The 22,756-nt window shown below is 53.1% G+C and overlaps 1 protein-coding gene across 1 annotated transcript; it reads right to left on the bottom strand.

Moving 5' to 3' along the window:
* Window positions 1-7,868: 7,868 nt before the first annotated feature.
* Window positions 7,869-21,812, bottom strand: MYBL2 (MYB proto-oncogene like 2; the record flags this gene model as incomplete). The annotated part of the gene is made up of 14 exons (XM_082007035.1): window positions 7,869-8,544; window positions 10,315-10,461; window positions 10,687-10,803; window positions 11,373-11,486; window positions 12,127-12,226; window positions 13,189-13,328; window positions 14,406-14,792; window positions 16,007-16,276; window positions 17,036-17,192; window positions 17,353-17,573; window positions 19,345-19,437; window positions 19,834-19,905; window positions 21,050-21,143; window positions 21,793-21,812. 14 exons carry the CDS (start codon window positions 21,810-21,812, stop codon window positions 8,416-8,418), a joined length of 2,061 nt encoding a protein of 686 aa, XP_081863161.1. The 3' UTR covers window positions 7,869-8,415.
* Between the last annotated feature and the right edge of the window lie 944 nt (window positions 21,813-22,756).

Here is a 22,756-nt window from a genome sequence, read left to right as displayed (position 1 = left end):
CAAGAGGGGCTCAAGAGTCATCCACGAATAAGGAGCCTCTCCAGGGAGCTCACCTCACTGCCGCCAGCCAAAGTGGGGCCCTGCAAAGCCCAGCAGGTCCCAGCGCAGTGTAGCACCTTCAGCTGCAGCACCCACCCCCAGTCTTCCACCTCCTGCAGGTCAACACCCCGGCTTGTGCCGGCCCAACCTGCCACCCACCGCGGCACGCAGCTCCATCGCGGGGCCTGCCCTGAGCCCCGCGCCCTGGCACGCCGGCTGGAGGTGGGCTGAAGCCAACCAAAACCTTTTTGGGCCAAATCAGTCCCTTGCCATCTGCATGACGCTGCTCCATGACCAGAGCCACAGGGACCAGCCATCTCCCTCCCACCCACAGCTGGGAACTGCACCCTGAACATCCACACTGCTGTTAGCTCCGAAACCTGTGCTTGGGCGATGCTCTGATCCCTGGCTGCCTCTCCGGGGCCAGCACACAGGAGCTGCCACTGTCCTCCTGCTCAGACACATCACGTCCATGCTGAATTGCGGAGCCTGCCCTTTTTTGCGGGGATGTGTATGCACGACCAGGGGAGATTCGGTTTACCAAAGCATCACAAACATGATTGAGCCACTCTTCCACAGTCTGGAAGAGGCAGAGAGGGCAGGGAGAGCCCCGGGCCCTCAGCAGACCGGTCAGGGCTGCCATTGAGCCTACACAAGCAAGACCTCTGGGGCTGGAGGGGCTCCCTGCTGCGGGAGGAGACGTGCTGGGCTGCAGGACTCTTTCATCAGCTTACAAGACAAAAACCTTGTGTACGAACAGGCGTGTGCCCTTGTCAAGTAGCCTCACACCTTCCACAAAACCCTTTCTTTGGGAGCAAAAAGAGCTGGAGCCGGAGCAGTCTCCTGAATAGAACTATGGGGACCGGACCAAGTGCTGAGGAGCCCTCCCTGCTGCTCACCACGCCAGCGGGGCTTTGGGTGCAGAAGGGTGGGATGGGTGGGATCTGGCTGGGTTTGGCCTGGAAAATACTGGTAACACCAGTCTGGAGGAATGTGCTTTATAAAAAAATTTGGTGATGTGAAGGGGAGAAACAAGAGCCACAAGCGCCAGCCCAGACAGAGGACGAGCGTTGGAAGCCACCAGACCCAGGTCTCTGGCCCAGCGGGTTCCCGGGTGGCGTGAAGGGGGAGGCAAGCCGGAGCCCTGCCAGCTCTGCTCACCAGCTCCCAGCTGTTAAAGAGCTTCTGGGATGCTCAGACCCAAAAACAAGCCAGATGCAACCAGCCATCCCATAAATGCCAGCAGCCCTGAGGCAAAATCCAACCGCTGCCGAGGTCTCCCATTCATGCAGGGCAGCGGTGATCATCACAGCCCCTTCGGTTTACACCCGCACCAGAAGGTTGTGCTTGAAGGCACCACAGGATCATGGCTCCTTCTCCCTCCTCCTCCTCTTCCCCTCCCTTTCCCCAGGAGCTGGAGGAGGAACCATTCGCACGTGCCAGCTTTGAAACAGCCCGTGGCAGAGCTACCTGTCCAGTCTACGCAGGGAGGAAGCAGTAGAAACACGTTTCACGAAGAGCTGGCAGCTTTTCTAACCTGCTTTTCCTGCCCTCGGGCTGTGCCCCCAGTTACCCACCTGTGAGACGGATAGGGCAGCTCCTTCCCATGCAGAGCGTACAGCGCGGTGGGAAGAGCTCTCAGTTTCATGGACAAGCATTTATAAGATATTCCTGCTGGAGCCTGTGCTTCACATACCTGTTTTATTTTTAATCTTCATTTCATATAGCTCAGACAATTCTTTCAAGGTTCCTGTGAATGCTCTTTATCCCTTTTGCAGCTCATTCCAATTCCATGAATAAAACCCCTGGGTGGCCCTGGAAGAAGAGAAAAAGGATGACATTTGAAATGAAATAAAACTGAGAACAGAATATATTGTTAGAGAAAACTGACAACTCTAAGTCCAGCAAGCCATAAACAAGCATGTTTGTCCTCTGTAGATCCCCAAATCCATTGTAGGGAAAAGTAAAAAAAAAATTAGATGAATGGGGTTATCTGCATTTCATAGGCAAAGGGATGGGGGTCCTAACGAGGGAAAGGGTTGAATTGCAGGGCAGGGGAATAACTTTGAGGCCGACTTGAGCACATAAATTATGACGTGAGCATCAGACCATATGAAAGTGCCCAGAAGCAGAGATCCTGAACTGCCCGACCCTAACAAGTGACAAAGCCCCACTTTCTCCTCTCTCCCGGTGGGGAAGGACCACGTCCACAGCAGGCTTTGGAGCATTTCTTCTCTCCTTGCTCCACTCGCTCCTGTAGCGGGAAAGTCCTTTTCACCAGATTGCCAAGCGCTCATCGACTCGCCTGCATCCTCACCACACTCCCCATCAGCATCCATCCGCCTGGGGTCTCAACAGGCTTTGTGAGTCAACCAAGTCTCTCTGGGTCCAAGTTGCCAGACCCCCCTGGAGGCAAGGGAAGGATGCTTATTGCCCTTCTTGTCCAAGGCAAGGCTGAAATTGGGGTCACTGCCCTCTTTAATGTAAAGCAAGAGGGTGTTTGCCCTCCCTGGGTGACGCTGTGGCGAGTCCTTCACTCCTGCCTTTCCCACCCATCCCGGAGGAAGAAGCACCGCCGGGAGCGAAGGAGACCCGGCTGCTTCGGCCCCGGCCCGCGGCCAGCTCTGCAGCGTGGCAACACTCCCCCTTAGTGGCAGGAGCCGAGAATAAGCCTTCAGACCAGAAATAACTCGAATAAGGGACAAAAATGATCTCCTGGCTCAACAGAGGTCCAGCACGTAAATCCGGGTATTAATGCGGCCGCACTCTCACTTCTCACCGCCTTCTGAAAAAAAGGTGCCTGACACCAAGGGGGGCGGGGGGGGAAGATGTTCTTCCTTGCAAGGGAAGGGTGCTGTGCATGCCCGTGAAGGCAGAGCAGGTATGGTTTTGCAGGAGAGATTTAAGCGGCAGCCCCAGTCCTGGGGGCAAAGCAGGCTTTTCACACCTTCCCTCCGCCACCGCAGCCCCCGAGCACCCAACTGAGAGGGAGCCGAGGGGCAGGATAGGGCCCCGTGGCAGGGAGGGCTCCAGAGACCCGCAGCTGCAGCAATTATTAGGGAGAAATTAATCTGTAAAGAAAACTTCGCAACAGTTTGAGAAAATACCGATTTTGTGTTTTTCTGCTTCTGTAGGGCCTGAGAAATGGCAGATTTAGACATTAACTGGGGCTGTTTTGGCTTAGTTCAAACCTCGATTTACACTAACCCTGGGAATAGATGAGTACATCAGCAGAATTGAATCTAAAGTTATTACTTCCCCCCCGCCTCGCTCCCCTTTGCCTTATCTAGTTCTTTTGGGCAACTCTGACACCGGTTTTGGCACCCATTACCTGCTGTGCAATTAGAGATAACAGGCTTCATTTTTACCGAGCTGCAGATTCTAATTTGATAGCGGAGTTTTTAGACCAGCGGTCTGCCCGGACGGAGGCACGTGGCAGCACCATCCTCAGCCGCTCGTGCCAGCGCCGCTGCTGCGACAGCTCTGCACACACAGGATGGTAAAAACACTCTTTTTATGCGCCGAGCTTTGCGCTCGAGCTCCGGCTGCCGTAGCGAGGAGGGGAGCGGCGGGGCAGTGGTGACCATCAGCGCAAGGCGCTGGAGCATCTTCCCCTCCGAAGCGAGATGCTGCCCCCGGTCTTGGCCCGAAGCACAGCAGGGCCCCAGGCTCTCTCTCGCTGGATGGATCCAGGTGCTTTCGGCAGCTCAGGGCCACTGGCCGAACTCAGGACAGGACACAGTGGATTTGCACCCAAAAAAAAAAAAAAAAAGAGGAAAAAAGAAATCACAGCTTAAGAGGCATCACTGCACAACAGTGATGCAAGGCATCCCTTCCCCCGGGCTGGCTACCTCACTGGAAGCCAAAGCTTTAGGCGAGATTTCCAAAACCAAACAAGAAAAAACCCAAGGGGAATTCTGAATGCAATTTCTTTTTTTTTTTTTTTTTGCCGTAGAAGTTCTGTCTAGTATTTTGGAAAACAAACGAAAAAAAACCCAAAACCACTAATGCATTTACCAGCACAACCCCTACAAAAGCGATGTTTGCCTTTCAGTAGCTATCAGGTGAGTAGGTTGCACAGGAGCCAGGTGACAGTTTTGACCGCTGCCGGTGGCAAGGGGAGGGGAGCCTGCACTTGTCCCCAGGCCGTCCTGCCGAGTTTTTTCACAGGGGTGGGCATTAACACCCTGAAATTTCTCTTTTCTAATGTTTCCCAAATGGAAACATTCATTTCCTCACATTTCCTCCCTTCGGTTTCCACAGCAAAATATTTTTCCTTACCTTGTACCATATTTTAATCTTTTATTACTCCGTACTGGCGGAGATGAAGAATTGCTGTTTCCTCGCTCCAGAAACAGGGCGGGGGGTGGAATTTTAAGTTTCCAAAGCACAAATCGTTTCTTGTCCAGCTGCAGCCAGCTCTTAACATGAGTGCTCTCCATCTCACAAAAATCCAGGAGCTGCTCAGCTAACCCTCAAGCTAAAATTGTCCTTTTAATTTCCTAACCCTCTAAACCCGCAGGTTAGAGTGTCAAAAAAAGCACATGGGAAATTTGACAGGGTTATTGCTTAGCAACTGCTCAATAAATACCATAAGCAGAGGCAGGAGAGGAGGCACTTTGCTGCTTTGAGTAATCCCCAGGGTCAAAGTATTTTTTGGCAAAGCAGCAGCCCCGGGTGCCCACCCCAACCTCGGCATCCCCTTGCCCCCGTCGCAGGGTCCAACGTGGAGGCTAACACAGCCTCTCTGCCTGCACCACGCTGCGATAAAGCTCATGAAACACTGACTGAGGTGTAACCAACTCAAATTTAGCCGCCAGTGGGAAATCCATCTCTTTCTGCCACCCGGAGGATGCCGGTGCGGCACAGCCCAGGTAAAGCCCGCGCGGGGAGGCGGGAAGGGAGCAGGGATGGAGCAGCACGCCTGCGCGTCCTCTGCGGAGCAGAGACGGCGCCCAAAGGGGAGCGTTTGGAAACGTTGGGGGCTGAGACGCTCCCGGCGCGGCCATCAGGGACCACACCACTGCCGGACACCCTCCTCGCGCTTTCGTAGGAACATCAGGCAGCGACAGGTCATGCTAAAACTCAAACCGCCTCATCACCGCTAAATTATTCACCATTTTATGCTCTGCAGTTGGCTTTGCTCTACGCCATCGCATCAGGTACCAAGCGCTGCGTGTGAGAGAGGTCAGCGGGGCAAGTCTGGGTTGCGCCAGTAATGGCACCCAGGTGAGCCGCATCCCCCGCCGCAGCTGGGGTGCTCGGCCGCGCCACCCCAGCCGCAGCAGACAAAGCGTTTGCTTTACCGGGGCTGGTTTCATGGTGTGCGAGCCAGGGAACAGGGAGCATCACTTCGGTTGCCTTTTATTTCCTTTAGTTACAAGAAATGTCCGAAATGGGAAAGCATACTTTATCCAGTTTGCACCCCTCCGCGGCAGCGTGCAGGGACAGCACTCCCCACCGCTGCCTTGCCGAAAAGCCCCACGAGCAACCTGCTGTTTGCACAGCGCTTTAGCCAAATTACCTGTGAAAGCACGATAAAAAAAGCTGCAAAATCCCTCCAAACAGCAGGAACACGCCCAGCAGCCGAGAGCCCTCAGAGGGACACGTAGCAGCTCCCAGGCTGCAGAGCTGTGCAGGCTCAGCACCACTCCGCCCTGCCACTGCCCACCCGGGCACCACCCAGCTCCATCCTGAAGGAAGCCTGCCAGTAATGCCCTGCATGTTCTCTTTTTTTTTTTCTCTCCTTACCCAAAATTTTTGCACTCCCTGCTTTTCCAGGGCTTGTCCCAGCTGGAAGCAACATCCCGCTTGCAGTCTGGCCACTGCCACAACCCAGGAGCTCCTGGTCTACTATTACCCTCTCACCCCTGCTAAAAATTAATTCTTTTTCCATATCTGGATCCAAATAAAGGGTCATCTGCTCTGTTGAGGAACGCAAAATACCAAAAGCAAATACAAAGTCTAAAATAAAGCAGTAACCAGCAAGCCAGGACAGGGGAGGGGATTCCTCTCCCACATGGCAGTGGCTCCTGGAACTCTTCCACGCCACTCTTTTGTTTAAAGCTAAATTAAATTTCCAGGTTTCTTTCTGTGAATGAGGGTTGTGAAGCCTGAGAGGGCTGTGTTACTGCAGAGGTTTCAAAGGGACAACCGTCCAGGCACAGACGGGGACACGGACCAAGAGGAGTCTCCAGCAAAACCCCTCCTGGAGGCTCCACCTCCAGCCCAGGGACTCCACAGCCACCGGGAATTTCAACCTCTGTGAGGTTTTTACTGGAAATAAAAGCAGAACATCCAAATTCACAGAAAAACAAAGCAAGTCAGGCCTTTTTTCCCCCACCTGCAGAGCAGTGCCTGTTCCCAAGCCCCAGGACAGCCAAGCCAGGCTGGTAACATCCACACCAGGAGGAGCTCCCTTTTCCAGGTACCAAGCTTATTTCCTTTTTACTTATTAACCATGCTAGGCCTTACTCATTTTCCTCAGTATTTTCTGCCCAATCTTTCTTAATGAGCACTCTGCAACACAGGACACCCGGCGCTATCTGGATTTACAGCAGCAGAGCAGCAGTCAGTACTTCTCAGCCTCATAATCTAATTTAGGGGCAGATCCCAAAGATCCATGCCAGGCTCACGAACTGCTTTCTTTCCCAGCTGACCCTGCCTACTCCGGACTCCCAGCTCACATCTGCTCCAGGAAGGAAATGCAAGTCTGGGCTTGGTTTTGTAAAGTCACTTAGTGCAGGAACAGCTGAGCCCACTGAAGCCTGAGCAGAGGGATGGTTTTACGACGGTTTCTCTTAAAATAACAAGAGTGTTGAAGCAGCTAAAGCCAGGCTTTCAGACAAGTGGTCCCAGCTTCCTTTCCAAAGCAAACATTGTAGCACCGAGAAACAGAAATAAAAATTACTTCATGGATTTACTTTGGCCCAGAGCTTGTAGAAATGAAAAATGAGCTGGGTTTCGAAAACTCCCTTGTTTCCCAGGATCCAAGGTTTTATTAACAAGTTTGTCAGCAAGGATTTTTTGACTCTACTTCCAATCTAAGCCACAACCTAAAAATGAGATTTATACAGCCCTGCTGTTTTTCCACCCTGCAAAGGGACCGCAGACAGTGACCCCGTTAAGGGGCACAGGGCTGAATGCACCCTCTCATTTGCACCTTCGCTGCGCTGCCACCCAGCCAGAGGCTGATCTGCCACAATGGCTTTGGGGGCTTACAAAGGATGGCACAGCACAGCCCCAAACAGAGCTCATCCGAAGAGCTGTTCATGTGCTGGTCTAAGTGGTGAGTTGCTCTTTGGTTTTTCCAGCACCTTTCCAGTTGCAGACAGACAATATGCCGCTACAATCACATCTCATCCTTGTCTATGTCAAAATGGGACACTGTACTACTGTTAGCGCACTGAAACAGCCACATGGGCGCAGCTTCAGCCTCTGAAAGACAGAAGCAGCTCTGCCACAGCCAGCCCACAGCTCTCTGCAGCCTCCATCCACTCTTGCAGCTTTGCAACACACAGCAGCACCTTCCCATAAAGTTGCCAAAACCATTTCTAAACAGCTGACAAAACTACTAAGGGGGGGGAACTGTCCCTTCTCCCCCCATACTGAGAAGCTAAAAAGAATTCAGCAATTTACCAGGTAAGAAAAGATCCCACACAAAAACCGGTGCTTTGCCACATCTCGCCACCCCGGCACAGCGCTGCCTCCCTCCCAAGTGTCGCAAGGCCCCGGGCAGAGTCAGAGTCGGAGCAAGAGGGTGATGTTAGCACCATCATTTATTTGAAGGGGGAGCACAGCCCTGGGGAGAGGCGCCCGCCACTCCCCTCCTGCAGCATGGCAGCACAAAGCAGCCCCGCAGGGAGCGAAGGGCCAGCTCCAAACATGCGTCACCCCAAAGCCCCTGTCCCACGAGTGCGCAACACCCTCCCTCCTCCTAGAGCAAGGGGGTCCACCCCACCCCTCAGGGAAAGCCAGGGGATGCAAGACATGAGGGAACCTTCACAAAAGCTGTTCCCGAGGTAGCAAAGCAGCCAGGACGAAACCCAGGCAGGCTGCGAGGCCGGTCTCCACTGCCCACACTGAATACTGCTGCGTGCTGCTACTTCTGCAGAACCCAGGTCTTAGAGAGAGGTCTTGCCGTTAGCTCTCCATCCCTCCCTCATTTGCCATTCTGTAATGATCCCCAAACTTGCGTTCCACACATTAGCCAGCAGTTAGCCCAATTATTTCAATATAGATCTACCCGGGAACAAAAGGAAAAAAATCCACCCCCAAACACTATGGCCTGGGCAGACGGTGTTTTTTCCTCTGGTCCCCTTTCCCCTCCACTTAAAAAAAAATTAAAAAAATAAAATAAAAAAGCAGAACAATCCTTCATGATAAGATTAAGGTCCTTGATGTGTGACTCTGTTTCAACATGCCCAAAAACTGTCGAGCTTTCTCCTGCATGAAGAGTTGGTCTCGGGTTCCACCACAGGCCACCGCTTTCCAAGCCCTGGTCATCTATAGAGGGAAAACAAAGCATGTGTACACTGCAGTTAAGGGAGAGGACAAGCACAATGTCAACATCCTGTTTTAAAAGGCTGCAAAAATAAGTAAAACTAACAACTATCTGCTACCCAAGGGGGGAAAAAAAAAAAAAAACTTTGGAGTTAGGAGCACCCATCTTGCAACCAGGAGGAACTTGCACACTGCCAGTTACTCATCACAGCCAGGATGGTCATTGCTAGCAAAGGGGGGTGACATTCAGCAGTTCCCCAGGTCAGTGCCCCATTTCAGGACGGCCCAGGTGCCCTTTCAAGTCTTTCCCTTACTTGGCTTGAGACAAAAAACCCAAAGCACAAACCCACTAAGGCTCCTTGAGCTGGAGATATTCCAGAGGGATGGGAGGGATTCAAGAACAGCTTCAGGGTTTATTCCCAACCAGTTCAGTTCCTAGGTGAGTTGCTCAGCCCCAGGTCTAGACTGGTCATTCTGCCAGAGGATGCTGCCTCTCTGCCCCGCTCTGGGGAGACCCCCCTGCAGTGCTGCGTCCAGCTCTGGAGCCCTCGGCACAGGAGAGACATGGACATGCTGGAGCAGAGCCAGAGGAGGCCCCAGCAATGCTCTGAGGGCTGGAACAGCTCTGCTGTGAGGACAGGCTGGGAGAGTTGGGGGGGTTCAGCCTGGAGAAAAGAAGGCTCCAGGGAGACCTTAGTGCAGCTGCCAGGTCTTAAAGGTGGCACATAATAAACATGGGGACAGACGTTTTAGCAGGACCTGTTGCAATAGGACAAGGGATAATGGTTTTAAACTAAAGAGGGGAGATTTCAACTAGACACAAGGAAGAAATCTTTCCCAATGAGAGTGGTGAAGCACTGGCCCAGGTTGCCCAGAGAGGTGGTAGATGCCTCATCCCTGAAAGTGTTCCAGATCAGGGCTCTGAGCAACCTGATCTAGTTGAAGATCACCCTGCTCATGGCAGGGGGGTTGAACTAGATGGCCTTGAAAGGTCCCTTCCCACCCAAACCATTCTATTCCCACCCATCTCCTTCTATTAAGGAGAGCACAAGAAACCATTTATGCCCCAGAGTGCATTTGTAGGCTACTGTGACTCCAGCAGATCCCAGATGTGCTCCACAGTGTAGAGCTGAGGCTCAGGGTAGGTGTAACACCACCAGCCTCAGCACGGGCTACAAAGGTGGTACACTGTCAGTTGGAGTTCTGTACTGCCATGGCTTCAAGTAGACAGCAGGATAAAGCCAGCCTATGCTGCCTATGGCACACAGCCTTCATCACAACCTAGAAACACCCTAAAAATAAGAGATGGGAAATACCTTTTTGTTCAGCATTTATACAGCTCTACAGACTTGCTATGCACAGAGAAGCAAAAGAGACAAGCCTACTGTTGCCCACTCAAGGAGTACTTGCTGAAAAAAGGAAAGTTTACTTCACTGCTGGGTTAGTTCTCCAAATTCCCTGACAGATTTAGGACAGGATGTGGATTCCCATGAGGAAATCTGCGGCCAAACAAGCAGGCCAGAGCTCTGATCAGCTGCAGGGCTTTGAGCCCCAGCAGAAGAGCAGGTTTGCAAAGAGACAGGAGGGAGCTGTAGCGTAACACTGCTGGCTCAGAATCTCCAAGCCTGGGTGGCAAAGACAGCCCTGACAGCACAAGGATGCCCATGCAGGAGTGTGCAGAGCTTCATCCCCTCGCTCCTCCTCCCAAGGAGGGACAAGGGCTGCATCACCAGCTAACCCCCTGACTGGGAAGGCAGTGGCTACAAGGCTTACCGGTGCTGGTGGTCTGAAATGGCTCGGCATTTTCCTGTAGGACATCTTCTCTGGCTGCACTTGCACAAAGGCTCTGTTGAGCAAACCACTGTCATTCTTCCTGCTCGAGGAGGAAAGATTCAGGGACCTTGACAGAAAATTCACAGGCTGCAAAGATGAGAAAAAGAAATGTATACGGAAACAAGTTAATTTGCCCTAAAAGTGCTAAGACGTGGCCTGGACAAAAGGCTAGCTAACAAATTCAGCCCTTCCACATTCACATGTACTGTCCAAAAGCAGCTGCAGGCGGCAAAGCTCCCACCACTGCCTTGCACAAGGTTTCTCAGGAGCAGAAGCCAGCTCTGTCGCTGCTCTGAGCACTGTACCCCTCACCTGGGCTCTTTTGAAACAGACAGTCTTGGGGAGGGCAGGCATATTTTGGGTCATATCTTCATCCACAATATCCAGGGCCAGAGACTTCCGGACCTTCTTGATGGGACTCCTGCGCAACTAGGGGACATAGAAAAACAAGTGTCAAAAAGAATCAACCTGGCAAACCGCCATCTTAAGGGCCCAGGGTGCACACCAGGCCCACGTCACCCCAGGTCTGCATTGTACCAGCACCTCAGGAATAAGGCGTGCTGCAGCCTTGCCCACCACAGGGCACAGCAGCTTCCAGTGCTCTCCTCCTGGCACCAAGAGCCACTGATTTAGAAGAGGAAGCCCCTTTCAGTAGGAAAGAAAGGTCACCAGGGAACTGAGCCAACAGATTTTGCATACCAGCCCACATCCTTCTGGGAGCCCAACTTGCCACAGATGCTCCAAGTGTGCCATTGGTCTCTCTTGTAGGTTAGGGACACAGCATCTCCTATCATGGCCCGAGTTCAGCACAAACCAGGACACAGCTGGCAGTATTTTAAGCAGGTCTTAACCTCAGGCACTTCTTGCTGATTAAAAGACAGCAACCCACAGGCCAAAAACTTGTTGTCATCAACAGTAGGATGAACAAAACCAGCCAAAACACTCCTTAACAGCACAGGGCAGCTCAGCAGCAGGTACTAGATGCAAAATCGGCTCACCCCTTGTTTCCTCTTCTGTTTCTCAGGCTTCACATCATCCTCTATGATAAGTTCAATGCCAGCTTCACTTCGAAGCACCTCTTTCAAGTCTTCTTCCAGGTGAGGAGTCTGGGGCTGGTGTGAAAAGGCAGAGAGCACAAGACTCAAGATTTGTGTGGTGGGTAGTCTCACAAGAATTTCTCTCAAAGGATAACAGGGTCAGGGGAGCCCACAGGGAGGGAACAAACACATAGACGACTTATTTTACTTCCCAGCTGGAAAATACATGACAAGATTTCTGCTAGCCTGACAGATTTACAGGATCTCCAGGCATGAGGGACTCTTATCAGCTGAACCCCAAATATGCCATCAAGAGATCAGTACGCACAGAAGGCATATATTTCCAGATACTGGAAACTGCCACCCCCACAACACCCACGTTTAGAGACCCAGTTCCTCAGAATGCCTAGATAGAGCATTCCCTTGCTTTTCCTCAAAGACATCTGTAGCCAAGCACTGCAGACTGATTCAAGGGTTGTTTCTGGCATTTTTAGCTGGTTTACAGAGGAGCTAAAAGTCCTGTGTCTACTTACCATGACATATTCACCATGACAAGGTCCCCTTCATCCCTTCCATCTCAGCCTGGCATTACTAGACCGTACCTTGCTGTGGCACAGATAATGGCACGCTCACAGCTCCACTGCAGCCTACCCCAGGTCCCGTTTAGCATTCAGTACATCTCTGCCATCGGCAAGCAGCAGACCTGCCCACTTACCAGCGGCCTAATTGGTCCATATTTCTCCAGGGCATTTTTGAAAGGTGTGGGGGTGTGAGGAGTGTTGTCCACCACATACTTCTGGTCTGGTGTGACAAACCTGGCAGCAGTGGGAAAGACAAAGGATCAGACATGCTGTAACCCACACAAAGCAACCCCCATCCTTCCAATCCCCCTCATTACACGAGCCGCCACCAGAGTCTCACATGGCAGCAGCAGACCTGCCTGGCTGGACTGTTCCTGGGCTGCAAGCAGGGCAAACAGGCATGGAAGAGCCTTTAGCAGGGAAAACATCCTTCAGGCATGACAGCTATGCTGCTCCGCCGTGCCAGCTACCAAGCACCCTTGTCGGAAAGCAGTACAGCACCCTGACACAGGCAACATGCAGCTCTGCAGGCCAGCCCTACTCTGCAATGCTTCTGCTGGCAGATCTGCTCAGGCCCAGCCTGTGCTTGTGACAGTAACATCTGGAACAGCAGAAGTCCTGCATGCAAATGGACTTAGAGCAGCCAAGTCAGCTCACGCTGCCTGGACGGGGAGCTGCTCTGGACCACACCAACAGAGCAGTTTTACTAGCACAGCCAGCACCCCCAAACACTGTGCTGCTTCTGTGCATCAGCAAAACACTCCCTGTGCAGACCAGCTCTTCTCACCTGCCTGGTACAGTCACCCTGGACTGCCCCTCAGGTCAGGCAAAGCAGAGCATGCAGAGCTAAACGGAGGGATCTGAACAGCTCTTGTTCAAGAAATGAAATCCCTTCCCTGCCAGCACAGGGCTCACAGCACAGCAACATTTCCCAAAGGCAACAGCCCATCCAGCAACTGAGCACAACGGTGGTCACCTGGCTGCAACCCCAATCAGCCTGGACACTGATTCCCTGCAGCTCAGGGAGGAGCTGTCTTTGGGGGGAAACACTGACTGAAGGAAATCCCCAGCTTGCCCTGCCCCTCTCTCAGCAGTGCCAGTACAAGTATTGGGGGAAGTATGCTTGCACTGGACCAGACTCCTGTGTGGAAAAGGATGCTGCTCAGGTGGGGACAGGGGAGGAGGAAAGGACTTACGCAGAGTTCTTCTGCAGCAGAGGGGTCTTGTCCCTGTGCAGAGGGGTGGTGACAATCACCTTCTGACTGCACACAGGCGTGGAGGTCAGAGACGGGTTCTCCAGTTCTAGTGTATCCTGTTTGGTCCAAAAGTTTAAGAACTGCACAGCACAGGAAAGAAAGGGAAGACACTCAATCTCAGGCATCCCAGCATAGTATCACAAATCTTTTTTTATTCCTAAATATGGGGTAAAACCTGAAGTAAGGACAATCCCCCCATACCGAGTGGCACAAGAGGGATCTCTCCCAGTATAAACCAGGATGACTTACAGACTTATACAGTCCTGTACACAGACACATACATGAACGTTGCCAGAAGGTGCCTCACACCTATAAAGATTATTCAATTCCCATAAGGGATGAACTGATATGACTACAAACAGCTACAGGGTGGGAGAGAAGTCTCTGCTTGCACCGGTCCAGATAAAGCCAAGCAAAATGGTGAAGGAGGGCTAATGCCAGCCCACCAAAGGTCTATTCTGACCTCAGGTTGGCAAACGTGAGGGGAGTCCATGTAACACAGCAGCGTACAAGTTAATAGATTTTGCATTGAGCCATCTTCAGCCTAATATGTGAGAAAATGACAAACTGATCCTGAGTCCCTTTCGCAATTCAGACAAACCCAGGAGCATTTTCCTAAGCACAAACTCAGAGATCAGCACAAGGCATGTGCTGCTGAGCCTGCCTGCATGACTGAACTGGAAACAAACAGGGAAAGCCACTTGTCACTGTTGCCACTCCGCTACCCACAGCTGGGGCAGCAATTCCCTGGGGACAGAAGCACCACTGTGCTCTCCAGCAATCCTGGGGCAGGCGTGTAGAACTGCACAGTGGGGCTCCTTCCTAATAGCGAGCACATGCACTGCCCATCACACAGGGTAGCTGGCCCTCACCAACACTGCAAGCACTCCCAGAGGCAAGACACAGGCTGCTGCTCCCACCAGAAGAGCAGCGCTGAAGATGAGCAGTGCCAGAACCCAACTCTGCACGTTGCTTTAGCCAAGGGACACACCCTGTGTGCTGGCACTGCCTCATTCAAGGGAGGTGAAACACAAAGCTGGCACCGCTGATGGGAACACATGGCATTAAAGCAAGCAGATAGAGCAGTAACACGCTTAATAGCTCACAACCAAGCTCAAGCAGAGGAGCACAGGCTGTGCTCTGCCATTGCTCTGTACCTGAGATGGAGAGAAGGGCAGTGTCTTGACAGGGGTGCCCTTGGGCGTCATGCTGTTGCATGAGTCAAGGAAGGAAAGGCTTGTGCTGGTGGCATTCTCCGTGACGGGGGAAAGGGAGCTCTTCCTCTTCTTCTGCCTCTTCAGCACAGAGGGAGGTGTGCCAAAGCTCACCTCTGCCTGTGGAGAGATGGGGATGAGCTCCCCCTTGCTGCTCTTGCTCAGGTCAGAGATGGTGTGCCCGTCCAGGCGGTACTCGGTCACATTGGGCAGGGACGGTGTTGGCTTGCTGGGGGTTTGCCTCACGGGGCTGTTGCTGCTACTACTGCTGCCAGCAGAGGGTTCCTCAGGCAGGTCAAACTGGGTGAGATCACACCACCCATCAGGGTCCTACACGGAAGGGAAACCATCAGAAGCAGCCCAGGAAGGAAAGCTGAACAGCTGACTGGTACAGAGGCAGAGATGAACTGGGAGGTGAAATAAATGGGTGTGTGAGATTGCACAGGCTTTTGCAAGAAGCCTGGCTAGAGGAGTGCTCAAGCCCTCCTCCCCTCTGCTGCCAGCACAGCTGAGAGCCAGACCAGGGAACTGACCCAGTTGAATGCTGCTGCTTGTGCATCGGGCAGATTTTTCTATTTATGCAAGGTTGGTTTCCCAGTTCAGTTCACAGTGCAGCTGCATAAACAGCTGCACCCCCACACAGAGGGGACAAAAAAAAAAAAGCAGCTGGGGACCAGGGCTGAGTGAAGTGACTGTCACCCAACACCAAACCACAGTCTTGGGCACACCAATACAAGGCTCTGCTGTAACACGCACTGCTGGAAGCAGACTAAAAATAACCAGACTAGTTCAGAGATCAGCTGCTTCACAGCTCAACCCCACCAACACCCAAAGTACCACACAAGCAGGCCCCTAAGGACCCACAGATGGGCCGTTAAGCCCTGGGCACAGACTCTCTGTCCTCCTATACACATGCAAAGTGGATCCTTCATGGATAATCAGCTCATAAGCTCTTCGGGCAGGGTGGGAGCTGCAGCGACACTTCCCACCGATGGCAGCAAAGTGCCCTTTTGATTCTAGCCCACCTCCTTCACCCTGGCATGCCTCCATCACCCTGGGGACCTCAGCGCTGCTTGACTGTCCCAAATTACTAGTTTCAGTGAAGTTACCTCCACTGAAAGCAAATGGTGGCGTCATCCCAGTGTGAAGGGGTCTATCCCAGTGTGAAGGGGTCTGTCCTGAATACTACAAGTGGGTCCAGCCTATTCCCAGTCTGTCCTGTCCCATCCAGTACAGGAGGGAAAGGAAAGCCCATGAGCATGGGCCTAAACCCTTAAGAAAGGGAGAGCTGGGGACACCCTGGCTGATAAAGGAGAGCTTGAAATCAGGTCTGCCAGCACCTACAGCCTCCCACACCAGCAGAGCCCATGCACAGCGACATCCCCCTAGGGGAATTTGCAGGCCCAGAGCAACACTCACAGAGCTGGAAAGGCCTGATCCAGCCCTGGAAGAGAGAACAAGGGGACCCAGTAAGCTCAGTCAAGGGAAAAGAGTGGTGATCAGCCTCCCTACATTAGCTGGAATAGCAAGGGTCTGTTACTTACGGATTCAATCATGTCCAGAGCTTCATTGAAGGCTGGTACAGATGCTGGGTACAAATAGTTGGCAGCTTCAACGACCCATTTGTACGGTGACACAACGAATGAAGAGGCATCCTCAGGCACTGCATCATCTGGGGTGCCCTCAGCATTATGCTCTGCCAGTTGGGCAGCTGGCAGCTCCGAGGGTAATTCCTGCACACCTGTCACTTCCTCATCACTGACATCCTCTTCCTTTATTTCAGAGATATCGACTGACCAGTTTGGCAGGACAGTCTTTGCACATACAACAAAGAAAGTCCAGCCGTTAGTAGAAACCAAGGGAACAACGTCAAGTCCTGGGACAAAAAGCAAGGGTCCCTGGACACATTCAGCTCCACCTGCTCTCCCACCCGCCATTCAGTTTGTTTCACATCCCCGTTCTCCCTCACTGCTCTGTCCCATACACCATCTGAGCAGGAGTCCATACAACACAACAAGCACAGGACTGTTTAATTGAAGATTTCACTTAACAATATCCCAGGAGTAAGTTGAACGAAGGCTACGCAGGTAGCACTAGTTCTGCATTTCCTACTTTCCAAGAGCCTGCCTTTGAGAACTATATGCTTTCTTCATGAAAAAAAATTGGATGTACTTCCCTGGCTTCCTTTTTTAAAGGAAAGGAAGACTATACCTCTTCACCATGCCCACCACACTATCTGAAGCAGTCTCCTTCTCCTACCAGCAACAGCACAACAGAGCCAAAAAAAATAATCTTCCGTGTCCAAGACAGACCTGATGCTCGGATTGGCAAGGTAACAGCACTAGCAGACTGCTGTCCTCCACCTGAATAACACACTTGGGCTCACATCTGGAGGGAAAAATCTCCCAAGAGTCAGTGTCTTGGAGGAGGCTGGGGGAAGGCACAGACTGCCTAGGCAGACACCAGGCTGTGGCAAAGGCAGCGTGAGGGGCAGCAGAAGGGTGGATCAACAGCTCTAATATGCATTAGCAGAGCAAGGGACTGACCCTGCTGCAAATGTGCTGGTGCAGTACCTGGCTCTCAGCTCTCGTTCGACTTTGGCTCTCCTTGTCATCCACCTCCACGAGCACATACAGTGACTTGGACTCCTTAGTTTCATTGAGGAAGCCTCCTGTGTCCACCTTCCGCTTGATGGTAGAGTTCCAGTGATTTTTCACAGCATTGTCAGTCCTGCAGAGAAAGCACAAGGAAACAGAAATCACCATTTACAGCAGCTTCAAAGCACAGCTAACAGCTCCTGCATGCTCTCCAGCCCCACCCTGTGAGACCATCACATGGATCTCCATGGATCACCCAGCTGTGAAGGCACCAGTGAGCAAAGAGATCCTACCTCCCAGGCAGAAGCTTGGCAATCTCTGCCCAACGATTCCCCAGGACCTTGTGGGCCTCAAAAATGATGCGATCCTCCTCCTCTGTCCACGAGGACTTCTTCACCTCAGGGTTCAGGTGGTTATGCCAGCGCTCCCGGCACTGCTTCCCTAACCGCCCTTTCAGGTGCTTGGCTATCAGGGTCCATTGTTTGGTGCCATACTTTTTAACCAGTTCAATTACCTTTGAAGAGAGTGGGAGGGAAATAAGGAAATGGAATAAAGGAGGGGAAGGTCAATACAGTCATCTTCAGACTTTGCTCTTCACCTCTCTTGGGACCAGGTAAAGGCAGATAAGAGAAAGGCCCCTTAGGAGAAAAAGCTGGAGGGATCCAGCACTGACAATCAGGTGTACCAGTATTTCAGAGAGCAATGATTCAGCCAGATTTCTGAAAGAGGCTGTTTCCATGCAGACTTTCTGCTACATGGAACCTGCGAATGCAGACAACCGCTCACAGACGATGGGGTGCAGACTGGCAGGTGCACCAAGGAGAAGGGTTCAGATTTAGAAATGCATGCCCATTTCTGAGCAAGGGCCAAGTCCCACATGATCCAAGGCTCCTCTGCCCTTCCTCCTACTGAGAACCTGGACAAATGACAACAGTCCCCATCAGCTCTGCCCACTGGGAGACAGGCACAGGCCTCCCTTTAACAGTGTGTGGTACACACAAGGATGTGCCAGGGCCTGCAGCTCCATGCCCTGTTAGCATCAGGACACACACAGCGAGAGCTCCAAAGCATAAACAAGCCATATTCACTTAAAAGCCATGCACTCAGCCACTTCCCCTTCACCCAAGGCTTTGTCACTTCTGCCTGAGGCTCACTGCAAATGCTTCTGCGCATGGAATCTGTTCTGAGCCCCTGTGATATGTCCATAGCACAGTCAGGACAAAACAATTTAAAGCCTGCAATGTTCAGCCTGCCAAAAATCTTAGAGAGGAGGCTGAAGGGTTCTCAAAGAGTATTTCCACCCTGGCCAGCCGCACTCAACTGAAAGGTGCAGGTAGCCAGGCGATGCTCACAGTGCTCTTGGCCCACAACAAATGTCTCTACTGCAGACTCTTGACTATCAAGCACAGACAAATGGACCAAAGACACCAAACTGAGGCACAGGCCAAGGAGCTGGAGGGCTTGCAGGGCAAAGCAAAGCACAGTGTCCGGAGAAAGCTGGAGCCTAGCCTGGCCAGGATGGCAGTGAGCATCATGGCTGGGTAGGCTGGCAGTCAGGACATGCAAAGGGACAGGGAAAGCAGGCAACTATTGCTCTACTGTAGAAAGGCAGAAGGACATCATGATAAGCTTCCTTAGGATGTGCTTGACATAACACACAGATGGGAGGCAAAAGGGACCATAACAGCCCGTAATGGGACCAAAAGGCAAAGAAATGGGTGAGCAGAAGTGTTACAGGGAATCTGACAAATTAGGAAAAAACTTTGCAGCACAAAACCTTTGTAGAAGTTGGAATTCACTCCAGCTTTTCTTAACTACGTCAAGATGATGAGTCTGAGCTGGTCCCTCCCAGCTCACTCTGGAAACAGGCTTGCAGAAGCCATGATACACCTAGCTGACCTCAGACATCTACTTTAGGCTGTCTACTGTGGTACAGGAAATGCCAGTTCTAAATTTCTTAGGTCAACACTGCCAGGTCAGGTGGAGATGTGCCAGCAGGCAGACGAATTAATTCCCTTTTCTGCTCTCCTCCCCTGGCAGCCTACTGTAGCGGTACTGTGTGAAAGGGAGGAGGTATTTAGCTAGAGAGACCTAGACCTGCTTCTGCTTGTCATGACCATGGCTGCATGAGCTTGCTCAGAACAGGTCAGATTGCTGCTCTCATGGGTATCCACCATTAGAAAGAATTACCCAAAGATTAGACGAAAAGACCCGAGGGTCTGACACCTCCATCCTCTCTGCAGAGAGACAGTCCAACGCTTAGATCCTCTCCTGCCTCAACTCACCTTTTGGTCCTCCTCTTTGGTCCAAGGGCCCTTTACCAAGTCTGGATTCAACACCCTCAGCCACCGGTACTGACACTGTTGATCACTGCGGTTCTAGGAAAAGGAATAAGAGTAGCCATGTGTTAGACCAGAAGCTCCAAAAGCCCCTAGAGCAACAGCAGTGTCCCATCCCCCCCTGCCCCCCGCAAGCTGTCCCACGAAAAACCTGCACGTGTAGAATACAGACTATGACTAGGGCACTGGGCAGGGAAGACAGGGATAGGAAGCTCAATTTCTCACCCCAGCCCCAAAAGACTTGCCCTTGAAAGTCCTCTATACAAGAAGGATGTCTCCCTGCACTGAAGGAGCACTGTTTCACAGCCTGGAGCTGCAGTCGCAGAACCAATTCCCACTGTGCAAGGTGCTGCACAGACACAGAGAACCAGTGCACGGAGAACAAGCAGCAACATGCAAACACTACGATTCCCAACTGGGCAAGGGGTCACTTACAGGAAAGTGACTGGCCAGGAACTTCCAGTCATTCTGCCCGTAATGTCTTACTAACATCTTCAGCTGCTCATCCTGCAAAGAACAAAGACATCCACTTTCACATACACTGAGGCAACACATGCCACAGGCACCCCTGGGCTGACAGCATCAGAGAACAAGGTAGGTGTTTTGAACTGTGAAGAAGGTTTCTTTGGCATTCTGCTTTCAGGGGAGGAAGGTAGCTCACACCGTCCTTTAGCAGCGCTCCAGTATGTGGAGCCCAACTGGAACAGACTGTTTGGTTCTGGGCTGAGCTCATACAGTGAGTACAAAACAAGAGCACAGCTCTGTTCTAGCACAGTCTGGTTCAAACCCTGTGGCCAAGGCCTCCTGCTTATCCAGCCCCAGTGCACCTCTGACCAGACAGTCCATCTCCAAGCTCAGACACTGCTTTTGCCTGACCAAGAAAGCTGACTAGTTTAAATGTATCACCACTAGCCCAGTGGTCTACTGCCTTTCAGTGCTACAGGGCTCTACAGGCATTTCTTTCATGAACACCGCTATAGTGCAGGTGTGCCAACTCTTACAGCTCACAAAAAGTCTGCTATAGGTGTCCTTGGTGCTCTGGTTGGGAAGAGGCATGAAATAATTCCCTGCCCAACATGAGCCTGAAGCTTTGATCCCTGTAGAAAAACCACCTTCCTTGGTGTTCAGATCCCAGTGCAGACAGGACATCTTGTAGTTTTCACACAGGACAAAGACGATGGAGGAACTGGGAGGAGGGAAGAGAATATCCCAACTAATTTCAGGCTTTCAGGCAAGAAGGCTAAGCCATGACCCAGTCTCAATGCTCCCTGCTTTCAACAGAGAAAAGGGAGGACATTTCCACTGCACAATTCAGTTTGCTGGAGGCCTCAGCCATCTTCTGGAACCCCTCTCTGCTCACAAGAGCGCTGCAGGCAGCAGATACCTTGCTCAGGACTCACATACTAGGACTTAAGTGGTTGGAGCTCTTGCCCTCCAGGCTACACTCCAAACTGCCCTGAACCTCCTAGCCCCATTGAGGCCTCAGCTCACATCAGCAAAAGACACATGGTCTTCTCCAGTAGCAAGACAGCAGGAGGTGGTGTCGTAGCCAGCAGGTGAGGACTGGGGTGGAAGCACCCAAGCACCAGGTGCCATGTCAGAGGCCTACCCCAAAACAGCCGAGCTCAGCAAGTGCCAGACTCTCACTCACCTCTTCTTGTGTCCACTTGACTTTGCACCTGCTGTCCCGCTGCTCTGGCACATCCGAGTCCGTGTCCTGGTAATGCAGCTCATCCTGGTCCTCACTAGAGATGAATAAAAGAAAATTGTAATTTCCACCTCTGATACAAATGCAGCAGAGGGAGCAACCTCCACCTTGCTGAGCAGAGCTCCAGAAAGCAACCAGCAGCATGCAGAGCAGAGCTCCAGCTCTCCTCTCTCCCCACACCGAGCCCCAACACCTCACAGACATTCCCTCAGACACCCCAGGTTTAAACAGGCCCCTCAGCTTTGGGCTCCCGGGCGTGATAACAATTTTATGGTGCCGAGAGCAGGGGAAGGAGCATTTCTCTGTATTTCCGCTCCCTACTGTCCCTCTGAGAGGACTCTGCATCTAGGCACTAGCACCATTTCCCCTCTTTACAGCCCCTGCAGCCTCCCGCACCACTGGAGCAACCAGGAGGGAGGCAAGAAGCAGCCGGATAGTGCCGGGGAGCAGCCCCAAAGGGCCCGGCGCACGCCCCCGTCTCCGGCACCCCCCACTCTCCAGCCCGGCACCCAGCTCCCGGCCGGAGCACTTCAGCGCGGGCCCCGCGCAACACGGAGCCCGGGGGTGCGGGGCCGCGGCCCTGCTCGCCGCCCGGCCGGCGAGCAGGAACAGGGCGCGGAGGCGAGGAGCCCGCAGGCGGCCCCACGGCAGCACGCCGGGCCCCGCGGCGGCGGGGCCGCACTCACCCGCGGCTGCGGCGCGCCATGGCGGGGCCGGGCGGCGGCGGCGGCGCTTTCCTATCTCGCGCCAACGGCGGCCCCCGCCCTGCGCGGGGCCGGGCCGCGCATGCGCGCGGCCGCCTCCCGCCCGCACAAAGAGGCGCGCGCGGGAGGGCGCCCGCCCGCCCGCTCCGCCTTCGGGGGGCGCCCCTTCGGCCCCGAGCCCCCCCCCCCAATCCCCCCGGGCAACCGGTCAGCGGATCCCCCCCTACCCGGGTCACCTCGACCCCAGCATCACCCGCTGCAGCCCCCCCGGTGACAGGCGGCCCTGAACGGGTTTGGGGCGCACCGAGAACCCCTCAAGCCCGGCTGCACCCAGCGCTAGGCCAGGGTGTGCTCCTGCCACCGCGCTGCTGTGGGGGCCTCACGCCAGAGCAGGCCAGTTGTGGGGCGCTGGGCCGCCGGCAGCCGCCTCCCACCCAAACGGGCAGGAAACCAAATTCAAATCCACCACCTTCCCCAGGCTGCTTTCGCAGAGCCTCCAGCTCCAGGGGTGCACTACGGGGTCCCCACGGGAGAGCACAGGTCCGGCGCTTCCTAGAAGAGAGAAGAGGCGGTCAGCATGGAAGAGCTCAGCTCTTCCCTGTGTCCCGCAGCCAGGCAGTGGCACTGTCACGCCGTGTCACATCACGTCACACCACACACAAAAAGCAGGAGAGAAAAAGCAGGAGCAGCTACCCTGGTGACAGGCGGTCCTGGACATGCCTGCGCTTCGTACACCTGCATTTTGGATTCCTGCTGTTTTCACGCTGCACACAGCCTGCGTACACACAGCATGCACACCTACTAGTGCCCATACATTAGCTGTAATGTCCATATTCAGCCTGTGCACATGGATGCTCCTGGCCAGTGTTTCAGAGCAAACAAGACAAAACTGAAGAGAGACATCACCTTGTTAGAGACACCCCCGCCCCCCGCAAGTGTTGTGTCC

The sequence above is a fragment of the Phaethon aethereus genome, assembly GCF_964289735.1.
Source record: "Phaethon aethereus genome assembly, chromosome: 16".
In the NCBI taxonomy this organism is placed as follows: Eukaryota; Metazoa; Chordata; class Aves; order Phaethontiformes; family Phaethontidae; genus Phaethon; species Phaethon aethereus.
This window is presented reverse-complemented; position numbering and strand designations above follow the sequence as displayed.